The sequence below is a fragment of the Notamacropus eugenii genome, chromosome 4 (genome assembly GCF_028372415.1).
Source record: "Notamacropus eugenii isolate mMacEug1 chromosome 4, mMacEug1.pri_v2, whole genome shotgun sequence".
In the NCBI taxonomy this organism is placed as follows: Eukaryota; Metazoa; Chordata; class Mammalia; order Diprotodontia; family Macropodidae; genus Notamacropus; species Notamacropus eugenii.
This window is the reverse complement of record NC_092875.1, coordinates 68938518-68953867: the sequence shown is the minus strand read 5'-3', so window position 1 is coordinate 68953867 and position 15350 is coordinate 68938518. Positions and strand designations below refer to the sequence as shown.

The 15350-nt window shown below is 44.2% G+C and overlaps 1 protein-coding gene and 1 long non-coding RNA gene across 11 annotated transcripts in view; one reads left to right on the top strand and one right to left on the bottom strand.

Moving 5' to 3' along the window:
* LOC140499827 (uncharacterized) overlaps positions 1-3827 on the bottom strand; it is a 32530-nt gene extending 28703 nt beyond the window's left edge. For all 5 annotated transcript variants that reach the window (XR_011965556.1, XR_011965553.1, XR_011965554.1 and 2 more), the window contains exon 1: positions 3505-3827. This is a non-coding gene — a long non-coding RNA (uncharacterized lncRNA). The remainder of the gene's footprint in view (positions 1-3504) is intronic.
* The window catches only part of MIER2 (MIER family member 2), a 37579-nt gene continuing 25131 nt past the window's right edge, over positions 2903-15350 (top strand). For 2 of the 6 annotated variants that reach the window (XM_072601710.1, XM_072601708.1), the window contains exons 1-6: positions 2903-3009; positions 10578-10665; positions 11853-11998; positions 13548-13673; positions 14248-14371; positions 15028-15119. In XM_072601710.1, coding sequence (XP_072457811.1) covers positions 3001-3009; positions 10578-10665; positions 11853-11998; positions 13548-13673; positions 14248-14371; positions 15028-15119 — 585 coding nt within the window. In that variant the 5' untranslated portion in view covers positions 2903-3000. Of the gene's footprint in view, positions 3010-3907; positions 7363-10577; positions 10666-11852; positions 11999-13547; positions 13674-14247; positions 14372-15027; positions 15120-15350 lie in introns of those variants that run through there. The other 4 variants (XM_072601709.1, XM_072601712.1, XM_072601713.1 and 1 more) reach the window with 4 other exon arrangements.

Here is a 15350-nt window from a genome sequence, read left to right as displayed (position 1 = left end):
GTCATATTGTCATTTTTAATATATTGGCCCAGCCCAGGCATTAGCATTGGATATACCTCCAGCTATTTAAGTTGTTACTTATTTCTTTAGAAAGCATTATGTATGGAATCTATACAAGCATTTTGGTGTGCTTTGATAGAATGATCCTCATATATTCCATGTATTTTATAGTTATCTGGAATGGGATTTTCCTATTGCTAGAAATGCTGTTGATTTTTGAAGATTTATGTTTCAATCTGCATCCTTGCTAAAGCTGTTATTTCAATTAGTAGCTTAGGTAATTCCTTAGGACTTTCTAAGTGAACCATCATATCACTAGAAGATAGAAATTTAGAAAATACTCCTCTTTACACTTTCGTTTCTCATATCTTATTGCTATTGCTAGCATTTTCAGAATTATATCAAATAATAAAGGGCAGAATAGACATCCTTGCTTTACTCTTATATTTATTGGAAAAAGGTTCTATCATGTCCCCATTGCACAAGATGTTTGTTTTTGGTTTTAAATACTTTTTATAATTTTAAAAAAGGTTTCTCTAGGCTTATCCTTTGCAGAGTTTTTACCATTAATAAGCATTGTACTCTGTCAGGTTTTTTTTTTATGCATTCATTGAGATAATCATGGTTTTGGATGTTTTTGTTCTTAATGATTAATTACACTGATTGTTTTCCTAATGTTGAACTATCTTTGTATCCCTCCTGAAAATCTAACTTAGCCATGATGAATGATTTAATGATTTCTTAGATGGATTCCCGAAATCTGACAATATTTTATTGAAAAATTTTGAATCTATATTATTGATAACTGGACTATTATTCTTCTATGCTTAATCTTTCCTGGGTTTAGGTATTAAGACTGTTTATCTCATAAAAGGAACATAAGAATATATATTTATCATGTTATATATAATAATGTAATATAAGGAATATAATAGAGTACTTTCTCAATTTTTGAGAAAAACATATACGTACTATATATGTGCATACATAGCACATACATATACAGTATATATACATGTATAATAAATATATTTATATACGTACTAGATAAAGTGGGGATAACCAAGAGAGGGAAGGTGCTGGCATTAAAGAATATAGGGAAAGACCAGGAAGAAGTGGAATTCTAGCTGGGATTCCTGGTTCTTCTCAGTCTTCTTTGCAGGATCTTTATCCAGGTCATGTCTACTAAACATATTCTCCTACAGGGTTCATCTCCTGGGTTCTTGTCTCTTTTCCTTCAGCATTATTTCTCTTAGTGATATCATCAGTTCCTATGGATTCAATTTTCATCTCTATGTTGATAATTCCTAAACCTACTTATCTAGTCATAACCCCTCTGCTGACCACCACTATCATATTTCTACCATTCCTCCCAAATCCTCCCCTCTTCCCAACCTCCCTATTACTGTTGAGGGTACAACCACCCTCCCAGGCATCCAGGCTCCCAACCCAAGTCTCATCCTCAACTCCTCACCCTCTTTCACCATCCTATATCCAATCTATTGCCAAAGCTTGTTGATTTAATATTGTACTTTCTTTCCTATACTCCTTCTTCTCTCCTCCAGCACTGATACTACCCTGGTGCAGGCCCTCATCATCTCACACCTGGACTATTGCAGTAGGCTACTGATTGGCATCCCTACCACTCTCTCCAATGTATCTTCCACACAATTGTCAAAGTGATCTTTCGAAAACTCAGATCTATGTCATTCTCCTTCTCAGTAAGCTCCAGTGGGTCCCCATCACCTCCAGGATGAAATACAAAATGTTCTATTTGGTGTTCAAAGTCCTTCATAACCTCCCTCACCCTTCAATACCCTGTGATCCAGTAATGCTGTTCCTTGAGTTGTAAGGTTCAAATGAGATCATGTAAACTATTTTGCACATCTTAAAAGTGTTAAATAAATTGTGGGCCATTTTTAAAAATTATAAACCAATAAAGAAGTACTACTTTAGACTAGTTTGGGAATACCAAGGGATCCCTGCCCTCAAGGAAGCATATAATTAGATTGGTGGATCCAGACCCAACCAGAGAAAAGTTTACCAGGGCAATGGGTTAAGTAAACTTACATTTCGGAAAAAGACTCAGAAGAGTAGAAAAAGGGGATCGGTGGGTTAAGTAAATTATATTTGGAATAAGACCTGAGGAGGGAGGGGAAGGGAAAGGACTGACAGAGTTAGACATGGAAGAGACCTTGGTCCAATCCCCCATTTTACTGATGACACTGAGGGCCACTGAGGTTAAGCGACTTTCTCAGGCTCATCCAAGCAGTAAGTAAAGGGGGGATTTGAACTCAGGTCCTCTGGACCCCAAGTTTCATGCCCTCTTCATTGCACCAAAGCCACCCTTCCCATCAGCTCCCCCGCAGGTTTTTGGAGCAGGAATTCAACCCCTTCGATTTACAGAAAAGGAAACAGACCAAGAAAGAGACAAGGACCAGTCCAAAGTCATTTGCTGAGTTGAGGACGTTATGCAAAGTCTCTCAGGGAAGGTCTCTTCTCTGCCCTCCAGGGGTCTTTCCTTCCTCCTAAGCGAAAGCTCCCTTCCCTAACCTTACCCTAGAGACCCCCTACCTTTTTCTTTGAGGCCACGCCCCCTTCCTAGTCCCGCCCACTCCCCTCTGTCCCCTAGACTTCTCTCTCTTTCTCTTGGCCCCTAGACCACACTACTTTCTCCCCAACTCTTTTTGGTCTCCAGGCCCTCCTTTCTCCTCCCTTCCTGGACAGTTCCATCCTTCTTCACCCCAACCTCACCTCCTTGTACCTCCCTTTATGGCTCCTACCCTTACCACAAACACTCGTGGCCCCGCCCCTCCCCCTGGCCCCGCCCCCTCTCGCTCCTTCCCTTCCCGGCCCCTCCCCTCGCTCCTCCCCCCACATCTCCCTTCCAGTCCCCGCAGCCTCCCCCTGCCTCCTGATGGAGACGGCCGCAGCCAATAAGCAGGCGGCTTCACATCCGGGGCTCCCGGCGCGGCCGTCGCCTCCCGCTCACACACGGCCATGGCGGAGGTGAGTGAACCGGGGTTGGCCGAGGACCGCCCGCCGCCGCTGCTGTATCCCCCCCAGCCCCCCACCTCCCGGTGGCCATGGCCCCTCCTGGCCCGCAGCTGACGAGACAGACGGGGACAGGAGCCGGGATGGGGGTGGGGAGGCTTTGTAGCGGGGCGCGAGGACCCGAGCCGGGCCACCTCCCGCCGGGGGCCGCGCGCAGCCTTCGTCTCTCCCCCCCCACCCCCAACCGCCAACCGCCCCCGTCTGCCACATAGCGAGCCACGGCCGAGCTCCGCGGCGGCGCAATAGTGAGCCGCGGGCCGGGGTGCGCATGTGCGGTGGCTGGCCTCGGCTCTGCTGCGCTGGAGTGGGGGGCGGAGGAGCGGGGCGGCTGCGGGCGACCGAGTGGGGAGGGGGGGGGTGGAGCGGAGTTGGGGCTGGAAATGGGAGGGGGGCGGGCCGCGCGCTCTCGCTAGGGGAGCTGGAGGGGAAGAGGGGGCGGTGCACGCCTACCTGGCGCTGGCAAACTTTGCGGAGCTAACTGTTGGTGCGCTGTCTTAGCGTCTCCGTGGAACGGGTGTGCGTGTGTATTGGGGGGGGTGCAACCGGGAATCTCCGGGATCTCCCTCCCCCTCCCCCCCGCGTTCCCCCCCAGCCCTTGCTCTGCGGCTCTCCCGGTGACGCTCCGCGCATCTTAGCGTCCCGGCGCGTTGCAAACTTTGCTGAGCGCTCCCCGCGCTGCTAGCGCCGGAGGAGGAGAGCTCGCCCAGGCTCTGGCTAGGCCGTGCATTGGCCGGGTGCAGCGGTGCTGGGCGGGGCGGGGCTCCCCGGGGGTTTTGCGAAGGACTCGCACGGAGTGGGGTGGGGAGGGATGTTTGCGGCGCTGCGTTACTCTCCCTGCGCGTTGCGCGGGCGCAGCCGCTTCGCAGACCTGGTGGCTTCGCGATTTGCTGCAGCAGAGCTGCCTGGGTCCCTCCTCCACGCTCTGGGTGCTTAAGAAACTTTTGCATAGTCCGTTACACTTGAACCTGAGACCTAGGTAAGGTTTGACTGTAAATACGGGAGGGGAAAGGAGACAAAGAGGGCTTTTGGATCTGAGATCCTAAAAAAAGGCAGCGCTGGAAAAAACCTTAGAGGAGGGAAATGATTGCCAAAGTTCCCACTGTGAGTCAGGCTGGGATCGGGACTAGAAGCTAAATCTGCTTACCCCTTCCAACCCCTTTCCCCCTGGCCGGAGCTCTTTCCACATCGCTATATTGCTTGTCCCTCACCAGAGAAGTGGGTTTTCTGGGGACTCTGGGTGATGACAGAGGTCAGCAGTGCAGATAGCAGTATCATTCCTAAAGGCTCAGTGGTTATAGTGCTGTGCTGTATTAAAGCTATCTGGATGAGAGGGGCTTTATGCCCTGCGAAATGACATTTAATTTTTGCTCATGACCTGCGTTGCTTTCTAGCTAAAACCTGGAAGATGGGTTCCCTGCTATTGAAGGTTTGGTACAGACTGAAGTCATTAACTTTAACAGAGGAGGATGTAATAAACTGATTTGGGACAGGCAGTTTGTTGTACCAAAGCCACTGAGGCAATCCCTGGTGATTTCTGGTGGCCTCTTGCTCTGCTCCTGGATCCTCCACCACATTAATTCATTCAAGTTACCTTCATTCAGCAAGCTTTAAGCATCTACTGTATACCATCTGTGTCTCATCATCTGCGGCTTTGGGATACAAAGTAGCTTCTACACGGATGTACTTTACTCTCAAGAAACTTGAAATCTAATAGAGAAAGACATTTACAGTATACCAAAAGGAGTGAAATGAGAGCCAGAGAGAGCCAGGTAAAAAGTTGTGAGAAATTGGAGGAGGGAAAGATGCGTTGAGGGCTGAGAGAGAGAGAGAGAGAGGTTTTCAGGAAAGGCAGGGTTTCATCTGAGAGATAGCACCTCAGTGAGACTTTAAAGGAAGGGAAAGATTGAATGGAAAAACTGAAGTGAAAGGAGGTAGGGAGGAGAGGCAGGAGAATGAAGACCAGAACAGAGCATTAAGAATAATTCAACTTTACTGGAATTTAGAATGTGGAAGGAAGAGTATGTATGAGAGTAGATTGTGGACTAGATTGTGTAAGGTCTTGAATATTAAGAGGCTTAAAACCCAGCACTCTTCACTACTTAAAGACCTGAGAAAAGGTAGTGTGATGTGTCTAAGGAACTCTGGGCTTTTAGAGTAAGGGCACTTGGGTTCTAGTCCTGACTCAGGCTTTGAGGAAGCCAGATTCAATGGATAAAACATTTGATTTGCAGTCAGGAAAACTTGAGTTCACATCTAACCTCAGGCACACACTAGCTGTCTCAGTTTGCCTCAGTTTCCCCATCTGCAAAATGGGGATAATAGTAGCACCTGCCTCCTAGAGTTGTTGTGAAGATCAAATAAGATAAAGTATTTTGGAAACCTTGAAGTCATATATAAATGCTAGTGGATATTACTTTTATCTTTAACTTCTTTAACTTAACTATTATCTTAGTAACTTTAACTTCAACTTGAATCTGAGTTTCCTCATCCATATGATGGGGGTGAAGATAATTGTACCTCCTGGCTTCCAGGATCATTATGCAAAAATGGCTTAATAAACCTAAAACCACTCGAATGGATTTGTGATCTCATTGATTGGGATGACCCCTTCAAAGATATAGATTGCAACCAACCCATCTATGTCTTGTCCATATTCTTTGGTAAGGTTTATGTCATGGAGGAACTTATAATCCTTAAAGGGATAGAGATTGGACCTGTGACTTCTTTGGTGTAGGGAACTCCCTCTGTTAATACAATTTGCACTTTTACTTCCATTTGAAGTCTTAGGTACCTACCTGGAGAGTACATAAGGGTCAGGTAACTTGCCCAGATTCACCCGGCCAGTGCGTAGCATTACGTTAGCATTTCTTATTAAGAAGATTACAAAGTACTGGGGAGATTCAGACATGGTAGATATTGCCACTTGGAGGTTTCAGGGAGGACATCAAGGAGGAAATTTCAGGAATGTGGTAGGTAACTCAGTGGCCCCAGAAAGACCTCCCAGGAAAGGCTGAGAACAAGGGACATGCCTGGGTACACAGGAGAGAGAGGAGAAAAAGACAGGCCACAGGTGTGGCCACACCACACAGGGGTGTGTTTAGATTGAATCTTTGGTCAGTGGAAAGTACTGAGGATTTTGGGTGCCGATTTCTTTCTTTGCTTTCTCTTCTTCCTGCCTGTTTGTGGTGGTTGTGCAGTTGAAACTTGGAGCTAAAAGCTGCCCAAGCCTTGGGCCTAATGGGTAGAGACCAGCTAGTGTAAATCAGTTCCTGAAGGAATTATAACTATAGCCTCATCATATCTTCACTATTTTATTTTAAAAAAAAAAAAAGGAATGATTGGTCCAGGATTATCACTTGATATTTGCAAAAAAGGATATATCAGGAATATTGTCACTTAATTCCTATTTAGGCATTTTGGGTTGTGTGTAATCTTTCTAAAAATCTAGTTGGTGTTTAGATGAAGAGAAATAATTTTGAAAGGTGAGCTCCATAACAGTGAAGAGTTGCTTTACCTAATGACCAGTAACACAAGAGCATGGTTGATTCCTAGTCAGAGCTCTGTGAAGGATAGTTTCCACCAGACCCTTCTGCCAGAGTGAGCCTTTCTGCCAATGATTCTCTGGGACCTAGAAGGAGGACATCAAAACTGAGCACCGCAAGTGACAAGCATGCATTCCCTGGCTTTCTGGTCCTAGAAATGACCATAAATCCATCTGCTGTTGGAAGCGTCTTCATCAGTTTTACTAGCTGGGCAGGGCAGTACTGTCAGCTTCATGGGAAAATTAAAGTGATTTACATCAGAGACCATCAGCAGAGAATTCCATCAGGACCAACAACTTTGCCCTGTTATTAAGGCATGGTTGAATCAGGGAAGGTTCAACCATGGGAGGGTGGGAAATCTTTGTTCTCTCTGCCAACGTTTGTACCTCTGCCTTGCCCTGGCATTTTTTCAGTCAACAGTTTGGGTTCTTTCTTTATGCTGGCTCTGTTAGGTCAGGGGCTTGGGAGGTAGGGAGGGGTGTCGGGATGCAAGAAACACACAAGACATGATCCTACTCGTGAATGGACTACAGTCTGATTGGAGAGGCAAGATGTGATCAAGATACATAATAAAGTATATAATAAAGTATGACTCTGACTTCCCAAGTGTTGGGGATGACTTTTAAAACAACTACACCAAGACTTTTCAGCGTCTCAGTTGTGTCCAGGCAGTCACTCTTGGAGGCTACTTGTGTTTCCTTGGTGTGCTGTAACCCAAGTCAGGTGTAGAGGAATTCAACATCACCGTGTGCTCTACTTCCGTGAGGTATGCCACTTTTTGGGTATCCCAGACAACTTTGCTGTTCTCCTGTGCTCTTGAGTCACAACCAGGTGTTAACAATATTCATAACAATGTCATGGTTACAAAGAGACTATTTGACCCCAGCCTCCAAAAAGAGAGATGGAAGAGAAACCAAGGCATTAAAGCAGGCAGGACTGCCCTAGGGAAAGGGAGCTGCAGCAGCTACTGTAGAGAGCACAGGATTGCATAGGAATCCTACATGGGAAACCGTGGTAAGGTGAAATAACTCAGAGAAAGAATGCACATCCTAAGAACAGGCTTTGGCTAACCTCTGCTAGTACCTGGTGTTTGTCTGGCACATTGAAAAGTTAAATAAATGCGTGTTAAAGGCTTGGGTCCAGGAGTTACCTTAAATTGGATTTTTCTTTTGTTATTGTCATAAAACCAACCTCCAGGCTATGGAGATCCTTGGTCCCACAAAGGCAGTTGGTTGCTTCCCAGAGTATTTAGAGTAGAGATTATTTCACATGGATTCTGAATTAGGTAAGAATGTTGTTCCCCAAAGGTGATTTGGGCATTTAGGGCTGTAGGTACCCTGGCACAAGTTACCCTGCCATTACTTAAATCATATCTGGAACTGCTTTCACAACCAGTCTAGAAGCTCCAGGAAAATCAATCTTGTGACTTTTATCTAAGATACCAATTCATCATCTAACATTTATTAAGCCCCTTCAATTTGCTAGGTATTGGCAATGCAGAGACAAAAATGAACTACTCTTTACCCTCAAGGGACTTAATTCTGTGGGTGAAAACAAACGTGTAAGGATTGTGTACATATAAAAATAATGGGGGAGAGCTGCTGAGAGCTTTGAGAAAGCTGCATGTAGGAGAAAGCATTGAGCCAAGCTTGGAAGGAAACTAAAGATTCTCTTCTTTTTTTTTTTTTTTTTTTTTTGGAGGGAGGAAGACAAAGCAGTTGGGGTTAAGAGACTTGCCCAAGGTCACATAGCTATCAAGTGTCAAGTGTCTGAGGTCAAATCTGAACTCAGGTCCTCCTGGCCTCCAGTACTCTATTCATTCCACCATCTAGCTGTCCTGAAACTGGCGATTCTAAGATTATCCTAAAGGATCCTGAAATTATTCTTCAAGTATTTCATTTTGTTGAAGAATGGGAAGGCTGTAAGGTCTTTATTATAAACCACCTGAGAAGTTCCCAACTTTGTTCTGTCTACTTTTGCAATTTGCACAATATTCACCTAACATTTACATTATACTTTGTACAGGTAGGTTAAGTGATGTTGCCTGTACAGCTAACCAGTGGTAGAGCAGAGAAAGTCATCTGACTCTTTACTCTTTTATGGCTTATTTCTTCCTGTTTGCAAGAGAAATATTTTAGAGTGGTGGTATGGTTCTGGACTTGGGAGTCAGGAAGACCCCTGTTCATATCTCATTTGAGAACCTAGATAAGTCACTTAACCTCTAAGATCCCTCCAGCTCTTAAATCTACAGCCCTATTTATTTTTATACAACATAAACACATTCTTAGCTCTTTCTTCTTTGTTGTCCAGATTTAGTTCCAAATGAAATTATTTCTAAAATTCCTGTCTTCTTGCAAAACAAAGATTTGCCAGCATTGAAAATATTCAGAAGACAAAATATCAGGCCTCGAAAACAGCTCCTGAAGGCAGTTTTGAGCAGTGGCGACATTGTTGGAATCAGTTCCACAAGTTTGATAAATTCCAGTTGGGGACCACCGTGGGAGAAGGGCATGTGTGGAGCCAGGGTCACTGAAGAAGCTAACCTGCTTTTAGAGCAGAGACTCTATAGGAAAAGTTAGGGAGAAAATTAAATAACTTGTCTGAAGTCATAACATGGGGAGAAAGAAGAGATTCCTTCATTCTCAGTGAATAGTGGGTGTGATTAGTGTTCTTTTTCATGATGAGAGACATATAGAGGCAGCTAGGTGGTATGGTGAATAGAGCATTGAGCTTGGAGTCAGGAAAACCTGAATTAAAATCCGTCTTCAAGACTGTAGTTGTGTAATCATAGCAACTCACTTCACTTATATATGCCTCACTTTCCTCTTCTGTAAAATGGGATAATTCTGTCAGATTTGCTGTGAGGATCAAATGTAGATATTTGTAAAGTGCTCAGCACAGTGTCTGGCACATCATAGGTGCTTAAATCCTTTCTTCTTTGCTTCCTCTCCCTCCCCACTGGAAGTTGGCTACATACCGTATTTCACCACATAATCGTCACAGATTTTATGACAAATTTTTCGCCAATGAAGGGAGGGGGTGACAATATGTGAAGCTTTTAAAAAATGTGCCAGTATTACTTAAAAATGATTTATTAGTAAACTGTTGTTGGCAGATGAACTGTACAGTTTAGATAGTGAGGAAAGATTCACATCTTACCGTATTGTGTGACTTACTCTTGGCAGCTTAGCCTGTTCGCCCTCTCCCCTTGCAACTGTGGCCCTTCATTGGGTTGGGTGACAATACCGTTAGTGCTGCAGTGCTCTAAAGAAACCATGCAAATGGGCTTTTAGAAATATAGTGACAATGTACATGTGCTGAGAATTCTTCGTGAGAGCATCTCCATATGCCACAGGTGAATACATTGCTGCTCTGTTTACCTTTAAGCAGCACGACAAACAGAATTATACCATGCAACAATTACTTGATGAAAGGTTATAAACCAATTTTTGAACTGGAAAAAAAATTTATGTGGTAAAATATGGTAGAAGGGAGTTAAATTTGCATAGTTTAGCATCTCTTGCCCTTTCTGTTGTATGGCCTTTGGTATAAAAGGCAGGTTCCTTCCTAGGGCCTAGGATGATTTAGTTTCTGATAGGTCAAAAAGTCTGCATTCTAAGGATTAAGGCCATCTCCCTTTTAATATGACCCCATGGCATGATGAGGTCCTTGTGCTATAGTTGGGCTGTTAGTACATGTGTGGAAGTGTACTTTCTAACTTTTGTCCCTTCAATGGCTAAATCATCATTGCAGTCACATTCCTAAAGTTTCCCTGATCAAGTCACTGAAACTGTTGGTTCATTTAGACTTCACAGTCTGGCAACAATTTTCCCAGAGTTCAAAGAAAATGATGAGAGGGGAAATGAGGGAGGTGGAGTATGACTATCAAGAAGTCTCTGGGCAGGAATGGGGCATGAGGAAGTAGGGAACAATTTTGGGCAGACCATCATGTGATCCATTGGTGTCTGTTTCCTTCCGTAGGCCTCGGCAGGGAGGCAGAGCCCGCGGGTGGTCTCCTACCCAGCTCACAGCCTATGCCCCGGGGAGCCCGGCCTGCAGACAGCAGCAGGTATTTGCCCTCAAGTTTTTATGGCTTCCTTCTCTGCTTCCAGCCACGGGCATGGGCACCCTGGCACTTGACTGCCAAGGCTGAAGCCAGTCCCCTCCTCCATTTGTCACTTGGCAGCTGGGTCTCTAACTTCAATGCTGTTTGTTTGTTTTGGGACAAGCTGGTGAGTGGAGACTGCCCAGGGCTCAGGCACGACCCACCCATCCTTTGCTTCTCCCTCCTAGGCCAGTGAGAACCCAGGGCAGAGAAGAATACTGGGTTCTGTTCCAGATTCTCTGCTCTCTACTGGCAAACAGCTTTCTTTGGCCTCATGGCTTGCTTGACCAAACAAGGGAGCAAAAAGGGAACCTGGTTGTAAGGTATTTTCAACTCAAGTTAGGAAACATGATTGCAAAAGCCATTATAGTGTAATTGACAGCCCTTTTAAGACTGGTGTCAAGGGATAAGACTCAAATCTCTTTCATGAGTTAGATCCAGCCCTTAAATCATTGATTTGATCTGTGGTTTATGCAAATCTGTACAGTAGCAAGTGGTATTATAGAGGTCGACTTGAAGATTCCTTGAGCTAAAGTGTGGGCAGTAGTGCTGTGGCCTAGATTGGCCTTTTTGGGGAGTAGTGTTGGTTAAGGAAGAGGCTGGCAGGCAGTCTGTCCAAAATGAAGTTATTTATAAAAATAACATTTTTTTTGTTATTCCAACAGATTTCTAAGACTCTTTCCCAGTTGCCTTAATGGTTTCAGTTTTTCCCATCTTTCTCAGTACCTAATACTAGAAAAGCTAGATATATTTTCTTGGAGTCATTCATGTTGATATGCTAGAATTAAACTCAATGAATATATGTTAAGGACCTCTTATGTGGCTCTAGGGGAACATACAAAGATAAGTAAGACATGGTCCCTTGCCGTAGGGAACTTCAGTTTAATAGGACAGATACCAGACATTATTCAGATTAGAAATAAGTACATGAGAAAAGTATAAATTACTGTGAAAACATATAATAAAGGAACCACGTCCAGTTGAGGAAACAGAGACTACTCCATGAGGGGAGGCTACATTTCAGCTTGCCCTTTTAAAGGATAGTTGGATGGCAAAAGGCAGAGTTGGGGATGGGGGAAGCAGGTACTTTACTCCATTGAACAGCTATCCTACAAGTCAGGGAAACTCACTCAGATTGGTATCCCCCACAGTTGTGTCCATGGGCTCTGATGACCATCGTTTCAACCTGTCAGAGATCTTGTCCCAAAACTACGGTATCCGAGAAGAACAGGAAGGTGAAACACAAGACAAAGAAAAGTCACTAGAAGAACTGGAGAAAAGCTTCAACACATCTCAGGTACAGAATGATGGATCAGGACAGGGTAGGAGAAACCTGTCTTGGGCAACCTCTAATCCATCCTAGTAGCCTCACGTCCTCACTGTGGGAGTGAAGACAGCATAATCTGATTTGGAATTCTCAGACATTTTCAGCATCTGGGAATGAGAGTGAAAACTTTCAGCAATTGAAATCCTCATTTGATTCTTTTCAGGGGAAATAAGATATTCCCTTGTGAAAAGAGTCCTTGGGGGATTGACCAGATTGCTAGTATCCTGCCCTGAAGATAAAAGACTCAGTTCACCCTACCAAAATGCCTTGGAACAATAAGCTGCCAGCGTGAATGATTGGAATCCCAGATCCCTCTCTAGAGCTGCTTCCTTTCAGTGTTCATAGAGTCTTAACCATAGCCTTTCTGGGAAAGGGAGCCTCCCAAGCTATCAAGGAATGAGGGTTGCTTAGGAAGCTGACACCCTGTTCTCTTTCCAAAGGATGCTTGGACCCAGTCCCTTCAGAGACCATGGAGCATAGTCCTAGAATCTTGGAAGTTGACATTATGGGTAATAACCCATGCCCTTCTCCAAACTATGCCTTGGTGTCATTTTTAGAGATAGGCTGCTGGGCTAATAGAACAATGAGCGTGAGCCAGGAGAACATTTTCTATGTCCTTGCTCCCCATGGCCAAAGGTTTCTTTAAACTGAGTTCAACAAAATCTTTTTCATTCAGCCTCTCATGACCATTTTGTTTTCTTTCTCACCTTCCTTATTTCTCTAATCATTTCCAAGAAGGAAACAAAGGCCCATGGAAATATATAAAAACCTGAAGTTGTGGAGTGAGAAATTTTGTCAGCTCCACCCCATCATCTCCTGTTACAACGTGCATTAAAAACACTAGCTTATGTAACATATGTTACAGCTTGTATTTGTATCACATTTTACTGTTTTGAAGTGCTTCAATATCTTTCTGCATCCCTGTTGTAAGCACGATGAAGATTTATTATTCCTGTGTGACACGAGGAAATTGAGGCCCAGATGAATTACATGCTTTGCCCAAATTCATACGGCTCATAAGTGACAGCTAGGGTACAAACCTAAGCAGACCTTTGGTCTGTTACATCCCTTAGTGCTCAGCACAGCCTTGTCAAGGTGTGGCACACCCCACATAGGAAGCTCTTGGGGAGTTAGAAAGTAAAATTCAAAAGGTGCCAATTGAAGGCCTACCAGATGTCCACTAGAGTTGAATGATCTTCAGGATCTTAGTCTCATTTGAGAGAGAATGCATATACTATGAAACAATTAGACAATAAAACAGCATAACAAAGCACTCAATTGTGTGTTACACATAGTAAGTACTGATCACTGAGGACTGATGTTTTAAGGAATGTTCTTGAAGGAGATGTCCCCTGAAGAACAGGGATGGTTGGGATAAATGTACCTGATGATGTCTGCATGTGTCCATCTCCCTAGTATGTTTCTTTAATCCTCGGTTTTCTTCTTATTCTCAACTCATAGAGATTGGTTTTGGGACTACCAGTCTCCCTAGGTGATATTTTGTCATTTTCTCCCTCAGAGCAGCGACATGCCGTTTGAAGAACTGCTCGCACTCTATGGCTATGAAGCATCAGATCCAATTTCAGAGCAAGAGAGTGAGGGAAATGACATTGCCCCCAACCTCCCAGATATGACCCTGGATAAGGTAAGGAAGGACTGCAGAACAGAGACTGATCACTTGGAAAGATTGCAAACTGGTTGAAAACTAGATTGACCCTGTTCTTCATATCAAAGCAGTTTTTTGTTTGACTAATCTTGTAAATCCTGTTCAGAACATGAAATTGTAAAATTAACCAAGTCTGTTTCTTGCTAATATTTTCAGCATATTCTCACCTTAGGTGAGTGTCAATCTGCAAGTCTGGCTTAGACTGATTAATTGATAAAATTTGCCCTGGTCCTGGGGAATGTTAGATAAGAAGTGAGGCTAGAAGGAAGATTGGTTAAGGGAAGAGGAACACAGAGATTTTCATGGAACATCATGACTTGTGGACCTCAGGTAGTTGGATCCAGGGGAGATCCAGGGATCCAGAGGAGATTATCCAGGAGGCCCATTTGTGGGACTATCTTGAAAGGAATTCCCTGGGGGATTTAATAAAATGGGAGGGGGAGGGGAGATTAGTGTGTGGACCCTAAGCCTTATAGTACCTGAGGAAAACATTTGCTTCATTCTGGACCTCAAGTTTGAAAAAAAAAAATGTTTTTCACTTTCTTGTTAAAAGGAACAAATAGCGAAGGATTTGCTTTCAGGGGAAGAAGAGGAGGAGACACAGTCATCAGCTGATGACCTGACCCCATCTGTGACTTCCCACGATGCATCAGACCTGTTCCCCAACCAGGCCAGCTGTAGGTTTTACTACTGATGTCAATTAAGAGTTTTGACAAGTGTCAGGGGTAAAGCTTCACCCAAACAGATGTACATGCTAGGAGTTGGACTTCAATTCAGTCCCTTTGCCCACCAGTTTGAGCCTCTTGGGCGTGAGGCAAGATGTGGAGCTGGGGGGCAGTTGGGAAGAACACCTGAGAAGAGTTAGCTCCTACCCCTTCGTCTTCTCCAAGGGATGTTGCTCATGTACCTTGGTTTCCTTTTCCCCCAGATCAGAATCACATAATTAGAATCCAGTTACGTAGTGTCTGTCTGTCTGTCTCTCCCTCGCTCTCTCCCATTCTCCTTTCCCCCGTACCCCTGACAGACAGAAGTTTAGGATGTGATATAAAGCCCATTGGCCATGGAGACTCAGGTCTTTTGAGTCTTCCCCTTAACTTTGTGTTCATGGGAAAATCTTCTGCCATTTCAGAACCTTAGTTCTTATGAACAAAATGAGGAAAATAATCCTTGCACTCCCAAACTCACAGTGTAGAAAACTATGTGCAGCCCTTTGTTTCCAGAGGTGTGAGCTGCCATTCTTTGTTATTTATGGCCCCATTTGTAGTATAGAGTAGAGCAGTGCTACAAGCCAAGTCATAACTGCCCACATATTACTGTTTTCCTCTTCCCAAAGCACATTTCCTTGCTGATGAAGACAAAGAGCCTTGTTTTTCTTCTTCATCTGACTCAGAAGAAGATTCTCTGCCCTCCAACGAGTGCAAGAAAGTGAGTGATCCATGGAGGGCTCTTGGAGAAAAAAATGCATTGAGGTGGAATGGGAGCCTAAAAGACCCCATGCCTACATCGATAGGCCCTCCTCAGAATTTCTGAGAATTACTTTGTGGGGAACATGAGGGCTTAGCATAAGGGAAAGAGAACCTGGCTCTGCCACTTACAGATTCTATCACCTCAGGAAGTCTTCAGTCTGTTTCCTCCCTCCTCTGTGAAATGATGACA